Source organism: Micromesistius poutassou (genome assembly GCF_964030765.1).
Source record: "Micromesistius poutassou genome assembly, chromosome: 6".
NCBI lineage: Eukaryota > Metazoa > Chordata > Actinopteri > Gadiformes > Gadidae > Micromesistius > Micromesistius poutassou.
Genome location: NC_140276.1, coordinates 12451913 through 12462360, shown reverse-complemented (window position 1 = coordinate 12462360; position 10448 = coordinate 12451913). Strand labels below are relative to the sequence as shown.

At 53.5% G+C, this 10448-nt stretch overlaps 1 protein-coding gene across 1 annotated transcript; it reads left to right on the top strand.

Moving 5' to 3' along the window:
- Positions 1–3140: 3140 nt before the first annotated feature.
- kcnk4a (potassium channel, subfamily K, member 4a) lies at positions 3141–10013 on the top strand (the record flags this gene model as incomplete). The annotated part of the gene is made up of 7 exons (XM_084469607.1): positions 3141–3332; positions 4092–4209; positions 4493–4653; positions 5629–5815; positions 7166–7302; positions 8498–9328; positions 9372–10013. The coding sequence occupies 7 exons, from the start codon at positions 3141–3143 to the stop codon at positions 9645–9647; spliced, it is 1902 nt and encodes a 633-aa protein (XP_084325733.1). The 3' UTR covers positions 9648–10013.
- Positions 10014–10448: the final 435 nt, after the last annotated feature.

Genomic DNA, 10448 nt, shown 5'->3' with positions numbered 1-10448 from the left:
ATATTGCCACCACACACACACACACACACACACACACACACACACACACACACACACACACACTCGGGCCCCTCGTTCTCCCACAGCGTCCTCAGCTGTCACGGGGTGATGTACGGTACAGAGAATGGGGAAACACCTTCTCTCACACACACTCCACACACCGCACATAAACATGCTCTGCTACTGGAGGAGGGCTGGAGGCTGAGAGGACCCGCACGCTGCACGCTACAGCCCTCTGGATAGCTCCGGCTCAGAGAACCTTAAGGTAAGCAGCAAGTGGTTTTAAAGGATTCTACTTTATCCATGAGGTCCGTTTGGACCATGTGTATCTTTAAACACGAGTTCTGTGTTTGGTTTTCCCTCTCATACAGCACTTTGTTGTTGCAACTCATTCCGGTAGTTTGATTATGTTTTTATGGAACATCAAGTTGCTGATCTCAGGGGGCTTTAATCTTGATGGCTGAACCCGTGCACGCCCAGGTTTAAAGCGGAATCCTTCATTTTGGCCTCTGTGTCGTCTGCACGACCCTGTATGTCACCTGTTTTTCCCCAGCTCTATTTTAACATAGAATTCATGGTATTAATCACACGTCGTCAGCGCACATGGATGTCAGTCCCTCCAGGGCCAGCATGTCAAAACGTGGGTCAGCAAATATTGCCTATTCCCAGCGCTTATTATATCTGTGTTTTCCCAAGAGCTGAACTTTAGCTGCGGCCTCTTTCCAACATTCAGACATTAGGAATTATTTTTAGGGAGAGAATATTTGAGATTGCGCAGCAGGAACGAAAGATTTTGTGGACAGCATCAGATGCATTCTTTCTCAAAAAGCACATTTAGTAACCAATGCTTTAAGTCCATTCAGGAGATACTGCCACTTCTATTGGCAGAGATAAGTTGTGTTGTATTGTTCTATCACTACAATCAACACCGTCTGTTACGGTAAATCCTATTGCAATCACAAGAGTTCCCTCGTGTAGTTTGACATCACAGACTGATGCGCTGGGCTTACTTCGACTCCCAGCAGAATGTATGTATTGTGCTGTAGATCTGTCTGAATCCTGAGAAACTGCCGGCACAACGGTAACACAACGGTAACAACACTACGACGGGATTCAATACACAGAAGACCGGTGCAATGTCATATCAAATCAGCAGCATACTGCAATGTTACTCTAATGACAGACGTATTATTTTAAATGTAATATAGTTGAATGTGGACCAACATCTACAACAACTACAGTAGGCCAACAACTACTATAAACTAACAAGTAACATACATATACCTCAAAAGCGTTTTAAAACAATAAGCTTGAAAAAAATACAAACAGGCCATTTCCTGAGTGCATAAAGTATACCGTTTTGTGAGTGCAGGAAAACTAGATTCTCAAGTGGGTTCTGCTCCATTCTTGCTCTCGGTGCAACGGTTCCGTCCTTCTCTCGCCCAACCTTCTGATTGACTGCTCCCCTGTGTCACACTGTTTATGTTGAGATTAGCTCACAGCACTTCAAACGCGGCGCTGTACGTCTACGCTTTTCCTCCTTCCGCCCGCTATCGGACTGAAAATATCAAAATATGCCCGGGGGAGGATTAGCCAATGATAACTTGGCAAAGCCTTTGAGCTCAGAAGAGGCGGTGGTTGAGACGGGAAAGAGACTGTCCATACACACAACACGAGCCTTGTGCTTAATTTGGTCCAAAATCCTAACAGGCTGTCTCTCTGTCTGCTGGGAAGTCTCAGAACACTGTCAGAAGTGTCAAGGTTCCTTAGAAACGCGTTACAGGACAGAGCCGCCCCCCGCCCCCCCCCCCCCCCCGAGCTGAAACGCCTCCATTTATTATCAGGGGGGGGGGGGGAGGGGGGGAGGGCTGGGCGGCAACCACTGCTGCTTCTAAGTAATGTCCAAGGAAATGACTTAAAACATATCCTGCCCCTGATTAACATGAGACAACGCTACAGGCCGCGTCTGAAGGCAGATGCATCGCTGTTGGCCGGGCTCCCGGACAGGTCAGCATCCAGGCAACCAGTCCTGTGTCTCATCTGTTTGCTTCTATCTGTCTGGCTTATTATGACAAAATGCCCCTTGATGTGAACCCCGATAGACGTGATACGTGTGATACGTCACAGCTCTCAACGCACTGCGGCCCGTAGGAAAAAGGAGGCCGGAGCCAAGTGAGGCAGCTTATTGGCTTCATCCATTAAGATGTACATGGCCTGCTTGTCTGCTTGAAGCGTTGCTTTGTTTCCGATGACAGGGCTCTGTTTGTTCTGGCAAGGTGTGAGTGTTGGTGGCCATAAAGCATCAGGACAAGAGGAGTAACCTGCAGTGTTGAGAGAGAGAGAGAGAGAGAGAGAGAGTGAGGGAGGGAAAGGGAGAGAGGGGGGGGTTGTTTTCCCTTGGGTCGTCATGGGAACCCAAGGGGTCTAAACACTACACTAGTGTTGCCGCCACAAGTTATGAAATTGTGCACATGGTCGGTGTGGCATGGTGATTCACCACGGTCGGTGTGACTTGGTGATGAACCACGGTCGGTGTGACATGGTGATCCACCATGTCGGGGCAAAGCTGAAAACGACAACATCCAAGATGCACTGGTGTGTGCACATGTGCAGCATCAACAAACACAAATATGTCTTACATTAGGAGTCCCGTGATTAGCGCTCATCTCAAACCTCAGCGTTTACACCAGACTGCACTTTGACGCGTTAGAAGTTCTCGCTGGATGAAGATCGTGAGCCCGTGAACCTCACCCACTGCAGCCAGCGGTGTCCAAAGGAACCCATGTTTGCCGAAATGTTGTCACCCGTTTCCCGTAGGCCCCCTGTGTGCAGCGAGGCCGGAGGAAGGTCGTGCTCGGACGCGAGTCACCTGCGCCCAGGTCACCCTATGATGCAACCTGGAGCCACGACGAACACAAACTGAACCCGTGCGTCTCTAAACAAACTCCCTGTTTGTGCAGAGGGCCTGCTGCGGCCCCGCGCTGCATCCTGACGGCCGGGCCCCTTCGCCACAGAGCGGCCCCTGACCCCTTGACCCCCGGGCAGCGGCGGCGGAGGAGGAGGGGGGGAGAGAGAGGAGCGAGGAGGAAGGGAGTGGGGGTTATGGTGGTGGAGGGTGGAGGGAGGGAAGGGACGCGAGGATGCGACGCCTCACGCTGTTGGCCCTGCTGGTGGGGGTCATGCTGTACCTGGTGATCGGGGCGCTGGTGTTCCGCACGCTGGAGGCGCCCCAGGAGAGCCAGGCCTACGACCGCCTGGTGGACGTCAGGGACCACTTCCTCCGCAACCACTCGCACTGCGTCAGCCCCGAGGCCTTCAACCAGCTCATGATGGTGCGTGTGTGCGTGTGCGCGTGTGTGTGTGCGTGTGCGTGTGTGCGTGTGTGTGTGTGTGTGTGTGTGTGTGTGTGTGTGTGTGTGTGTTCTTTGGAAGTACAATGTCTCTAATATCAGTCACAGTCACATATGAACGTACACAAGTGGTGTTTTGACTCACCACCAGGGTGACTGGCACACACACACACACACACACAAACACAAAACACACACACACACACAGGCCCTACTTCCAGGCACTCTGGACCATTAGTCATGAGTGCACACTTAGCTCTGTTTCCCAGTCAGTCAATTAAACAATCACAGTCCCCATGGTGAAGGAGCAGCCAGGGGACTTCTCACCGACGTCAGATCCAGCACAAGACGTCGGTTGGGGGCTTGATGTAGAAATGCCACCCATGCCCCCCCCCCCCCCTTTTTTGGATTTAAAGGGCTGAATCATTTCATTTAAATGGCATTGATGACTGCGTCAAATCATCTTGTGATGCCACTCAATGGGGTTGAGTTAATGAAGACCTTAAAGCTGCACTATGCAAGTTTTCCCATTGGCAACCTCTAGTCTAGCTTTAGTTGTAGCAAAAGTTATAGCTATAAACTATCCTTTGAAGACAACAGTTATTATTGGCTGAGATTTTCCCCTACACCATAAAAAAATAACCGCAGTAGAGAAGTTACATAGTGCAGCTCTAAGGTTGTTTGAAGAACATAATGTGAAGATGAGGCTCAGACCGTGTCTGTGCTCTTGTGTGCCTGCAGGGCATGGTGTCGGCTGTGGATGCAGGCCTGGATTTGAGCAGCAGTCTGTCGAACTACACCAGCAACTGGGACATCGTCAATGCTTTCTTTTTCTGTGGGACCATCATCACCACCATCGGTAGGTGTCATGGGGCCGGCTCTCAGGAAGAGTCTGATTAACTCTTACAGGTACCGCCCTGTGGACTCCCAACGCTGGGGTTTTACCCGCTCCACAAACTGTGGCAGTGGTCTCCACAAACTGTGGCAGCGGTCTCCACAAACTGTGGCAGCGGTCTCCACAAACTGTGGCAGCGGTCTCCACAAACTGTGGCAGTGGTCTCCACTCAGTTTAACATACAGAACAGACTGGTCAGTCTTCAGCATTCAGCTGAACGTTCCCCCTTTGGCGTGTATGTTTGCAGGCTTTGGAAACCTGTCCCCTCGCACCCGGTTCGGCCAGCTGTTCTGCGTCTGCTACGCCCTGGTGGGTATCCCCATGTTCGGCATCCTGCTGGCCGGGGTCAGCGACCACATGGGCACCGTGCTGCGGAAGGCCGTGGCCCGGATCGAGACCCTGTTCCTGGTGAGACTGGATAGATAGATCAGATGGATGGATGACAATTGTATTGTGGAAAACACAGGATAAAATACACAAGACAATAAAAATACAAAGTACTAATGAAGACAAAAATAGACGCTAAAGTAAATGCTAAAGTAAAGACAAACAGAACAAACAGGGCAAACAAAACAGATGAAATAAAAAATATAAATTATAAATCGGTAGTAAATAGTAAATAAATAATAATTATAAATAGTCGATGCGTGGCCAGGAACACATGGGGCTCACTGGACGCTGCTGCAGCAGTCATACGGTCGTACCTTTTAAACTTTTTCCGTGACAAGATGATGGATGTTAAAATTTCTAGACAAATGCTATTTTTGAGTTGCTGTCCTGTAGTAAACGTAATTCAATTCAATTGTATTTTTGTACAGCCTTTAATCACCGGTACAGTCTCAAAGGGCTTAACAGGCCATATATTTATGACCCCACCTGACCCTAGAGGGCCAGAAAAAACCCCAGAGGGCTAGAAAAACCTCCCTTAATTAGCAAGGGAGAAAACTTGAGGAGGAACGCAGAGTGGGGGATCCCTCCTTCCAGGGATGGTCAGGAGTGGGTGCCAGGATTGACATACATACATAACATACATACATACATACATAACATACATACATACATACATACATACATACATACATACATGCAAAACATATTCAATTGATGATGGGGTGCTGGCCGGTTAACCATAAGGAGAGTCCAGGCATCCGGTCGCAGACACCGCAACACGCTAGAACAGACAGAATCATTCATTAAAAAATCTGCAAAATACAGAAAAAAAGACATTTGAAACCCCTTGCTGTGGTGACGACTGCAACGCCTATCCTGCAAAAAGGCGTTGTGTACTTTGAAGTCCAGAGCGAGCCCTGAGTTGTGTTGACAGCTCTATGCGCCGCCGTCGTCTAACTAAGAAACCCTTTTGTTCTCTCGGTCCCATCGCAGAAGCGCAACCTGAGCCCCACCATCGTCCGCGTGAGTTCGGCGGTGATCTCCATCCTGATTGGCTGCCTGATCTTCCTGGTGGTGCCCACGCTGGTCTTCCAGGAGGTGGAGAGCTGGACCTTCCTGGAGTCCATCTACTTCGTGGTCATCACCCTCACCACCGTGGGCTTTGGAGACTTCGTTCCAGGTGGGTCTCGATTGAACGGCGCGCTGACTACGTACAGACGAGACCCATACTGGTCTGACTGGTTGTACTGGGGAGTGGAAGTGGCGGTTCTAGGGGGGGGGCCAGGGGGGGCCAGTGCCCCCGTAACTCTGAGTCCGGACCCCCCTGTGGCCCCCCCGAACGAGGAGTCTGCGTCAATGATAAAATGCGTGTATGTGCCTGCAATAGCGCTTGTCCGCGATCCAACCCCCTCCCCGTAAACAATCGCGCCCGCAATAGCGCTCGTCCGCGATCCAACACCCCCCCCCCCCCCGTCAACACCAAGGTCAGCCCAGCATATTTTCAACAGTTAAGATTGTTATTTTTTTATAATATAAGCCAGGAAGAGTATTCGTGCCCACCGAGAACAGCCCTAAATAAGTGTGTCAAACAGCTTGTTTGTGCTCAGACTTAACTTCCGTAAAAGTGTGACGTCAGACTGTGCAGTGAGCGGAAGGATGGGTGCTGAAGTGCAGAAGTCCCGCCTCCCGGCTACCCGCAATGTTCACAACTTCTCGGGGGTGTGAATTTGCTGACACACGGGCAAAGTGTTCGACCAATCGCAGTGGGCGTGTTGAACAATCACAGCAGACTGGGCTACTCGGGAGGGGGGCCTTAAAGCGACATGATACAAAACAATGTTTTGCTGTCTCACAGTGTGAGAATAATAAGGTATTTTTAACATACAGCCATGTTACCCTATTCTAGTAGTACCCCCAAATGCAATTATTAACCCTAAAAAAGGTTCAGGCCTCATAGGGTTAACCTTCCACTCTAAACAGGCTCAGGCCTCATAGGGTTAACCTTCCTCCTCTAAACAGGCTCAGGCCTCATAGGGTTAACCTTCCTCCTCTAAACAGGCTCAGGCCTCATAGGGTTAACCTTCCACTCTAAACAGGCTCAGGCCTCATAGGGTTAACCTTCCACTCTAAACAGGCTCAGGCCTCATATGGTTAACCTTCCTCCTCTAAGCAGGCTTAGGCCTCATATGGTTAACCTTCTTACTCTAAACAGGCTCAGGCCTCATAGGGTTAACCTTCTTACTTTAAACAGGCTCAGGCCACATAGAGTTAACCTTCCACTCTAAACAGGCTCAGGCCTCATATGGTTAACCTTCCTCCTCTAAGCAGGCTCAGGCCTCATATAGTTAACCTTCTTACTTTAAACAGGCTCAGGCCTCATAGGGTTAACCTTCCTACTCTAAACAGGCTCAGGCCTTCATCATAGGGTTAACCTGCTTCACACTCTAAACAGGCTCAGGCCTCATAGGGTTAACCTTCTTCTTCTAAACAGGCTCAGGCCTCATAGGGTTAACCTTCCTCCTCTAAGCAGGCTCGGGCCGTGACAGCGACATCATCCTGAAGCCTCTGGTGTGGCTGTGGATCGTGTTCGGCCTGGCCTACTTCGCCTCCATCCTGGCCATGATCGGTAACTGGCTGAGGGTTCTGTCCAAGAGGACCCGCGCGGAGGTGAGACGTCAAAGGGGTGGATGTCATGCTTTCTTCGACTCATCCCTTTGCTTTAGACGTTATATGATGCACGTTTACATGTTTTACTGCTAAGCTAGAAAACTCTAGTCCTCGGGTCCGAGCCAGGGGTATTTGCACCCACCGAGAACGGCCCCCGGGTGTGTGGAACGGCTCATTTGCACTCAGACTTAACTTCCGTAAATTTTGGCGCAGGGCTGCAGGCTCCCCTGTAAACGGCCCTTCAGTTCACTCTCAATGAAAGGAGGCGTGTCAGAGCCAACACCTAGTCACGCTGATCGGCCAATAAGAGGATGCGAACGGTATGGGGCTAACCTAGAGAGGGGGTCGTCTACGATGCAAAGCGATGCACCAAGTGGTGATTTGTTTTGAGTTCTCTGTAACAGTATCAGTACAGTACAGTATCTGTGTTCATTCGATGAGATGAGGCAGGCGTATAATGGTTTACGGTTTATGGTTTTCGCTGCATTAGCGACCCCTACTGGTTTGTGGGGGCGCCTGCAACCCCCCCCCCCCCCCCCCATACCAGGCCTTGATATATCTACAACGCATCCTGACCGCCCCCATCTCCCCCTCATCTCCCACTCTCTCCCTCCCTCCCCCTCTCCCTCACTCCCTCTCTCCCCCTCTCCCTCTCTCCCCCTCTCCCTCTCCCTCTCTCCCTCTCCCTCTCTCCCTCTCTCCCCCTCTCCCTCTCCCTCTCTCCCCCTCTCCCCCTCTCCCTCTCCCTCTCTCCCTCTCCCTCTCCCCCCCTCTCCCTCTCCCCCTCCCCCTCTCTCCCCCTCTCCCCCTCTCCCCCTCTCCCCCTCTCCCCCTCTCCCTCTCCCTCTCTCCCTCTCCCCCTCTCCCTCTCCCCCTCTCCCCCTCTCCCACTCTCTCCCTCCCTCCCCCTCCCCCCTCCCCCCTCCCCCCTCGCTCCCTCTCTCCCCCTCTCCCTCGCTCCCTCTCTCCCCCTCTCCCTCTCTCCCCCTCTCCCTCTCCCTCTCCCCCTCTCCCCCTCTCCCTCTCTCCCTCTCCCCCCCTCTCCCTCTCTCCCCCTCTCCCCCTCTCCCCCTCTCCCTCTCTCCCTCTCTCCCCCTCTCTCTCTCTCCCTCTCTCCCTCTCTCCCTCTCTCCCCCTCTCCCTCTCCCCCCCTCTCCCCCTCTCCCCCTTTTCCCCCCCCTCCCCCCCCCCCAAGATGGAGGAGCTGCGGGCCCACGCCACCGACTGGCACCAGAACATCCAGAACATGGACTTCCGGATCCCCAACCCGCTGGAGTTCAACGACCCCTTCCTGCTGCAGCGCCGCCGCTGGAAGCGCAGCGAGCGGCGGCGGGTGCGGCGCGGCGCGCAGGCCACCCTGGGGTACCTGGTGCGCGGCGGCTCCGAGAACGGGCACCTGCGCAACCGCTGGCAGGGCCTCTCGGGGGGCGGCTCCATGGTGTGGCTGGAGACGGGCCCCGGGGCCAAGGGGGCCATGGGGGCCAAGGGCCCGGGCCACGGCGGAGGGGGCGTGGAGGTGGCCACGGTGCCCGGGTGCGCGGGGCTCGGCCTCGGGTTGCACCCGGGGGTCCGGTCGTTCGCCCCGCTCGCTCTCCCTCCCCGTGGCGCACTCGTCCCTGAGGCTGGACCTGCTGCGGCCCCGCGGGGGCCCCGGGGGCCCCGGGGGGCCGGGCTCCTGCGACACCCGGTCCGACGCCGGGTCGCGCTCCTCCCGCTCCTCCTGCTCCTCCTGCTCCTGCTCCTTGGAGCTCCGGGGCTTCCAGACCTGCCGGGCGCCGGACCGCCACGGCGAGGAGGAGGAGGAGGAGGAGGAGGAGAAGGACGAGGAGGCGTGGCCGGGCTCCCAGGCCCGCCCCCCCTCCCCGGAGGGAGACTCTGCGGCCGAGCTCCGGGGGCTGCTGCTGGTCGCGGGGCCCGACGATCCGGGCCAGGGGCCGTCCCCCGTCTCCACCCGACGGCCCTCCTCCTCCTCCTACTACTCCTCCTCCTCGCCGCCTCCCCCTCCCCCCTCGCTGGGCCCCTCCCCCCCGCCCTCCGCCCCGCCCTCTCCGCCGCCACCGCCGCCGCCGCCGCCGCCGCCCGACTGCCAGCTGCTGGACTTCTTTGGGGAGAACCTGGCGTACATCGACGAGTCGTCGGACACGCTCAGCGACCGCGCCCAGCAGGAGGGCGGCGGGGAGGAGCCGGGGGCCGGGCTGCGGCGGCCCCGCAAACCCATGCGGAAGAGGAGCATGAGGAGGCAGCCGCCCGTCCAGCTCAGCCCCCTGGTGGTCAGGAAGCGGTACAGCAGTGACATCCAACCGCCGTCCAACCCCCCCACGCCGCCCCCGCACTCCCCGCTCTGAGACGTGGGGGGGAGAGATCCTCTCCCACTCTGGGGTCGCAGGGCGGGGGAGGATCTCTCTCTCTCTCTCCCGCAGAGAATGAACAATGTTTTGTTTTTGCCGTTTTTCAGAGGCCTTTTTGTGGTCAGTGGCCAAATGAAGGATGCTATAAACCTGTTGTTGTCATGTTGGTATGTTGATTTAGTTGTTGTAGTGATTTATCCGTGTGTGAAAACCCTTGACTGTGACAGCCAAAATGCAGTTGATTTTAATCTAATGTAATCAATCACACAAAGCCTTTAGCTCTAAGCACTCAACAAGTGTGTATACTAGTGTTTCTTTATCTAGTCTATACATGTGTTAACTATTTACAATTTAACAAATAAGTTCAACAAACGACCAATACAGGCACTGGGATCATTTCATTTGTGTAATTTGTTATCGCCAAACCGTTCTGGCCAATGTCTAAAACGTTTTTTTTTTTTTTTATTGATAAACGCTCTCTCCTTTTTGTAATTCACACCCACAATGCCTTTCAGGGGTATATCACGTACCCTTCTAAAATGATTTATATTTTGGATTGTATCAGTCGAACAAATTCTTCTTTCTTTCAGGAGGAAATTCCATTGTCGTATCTTTGTAAAGATTTAGATGCAGGGCATCTATTCCAGTCTGCATGAACGACATCACATAAGGAAGTAAATGGCGCCCTCCGCTGTTCAGGAAATGGTACTGTAAAGTGTGGCCTTAAATCTGACCATGAACCTTGATTAGGATCCAGAACATCACCGTTACTGACTAGTGTCATTTATATACGTATAC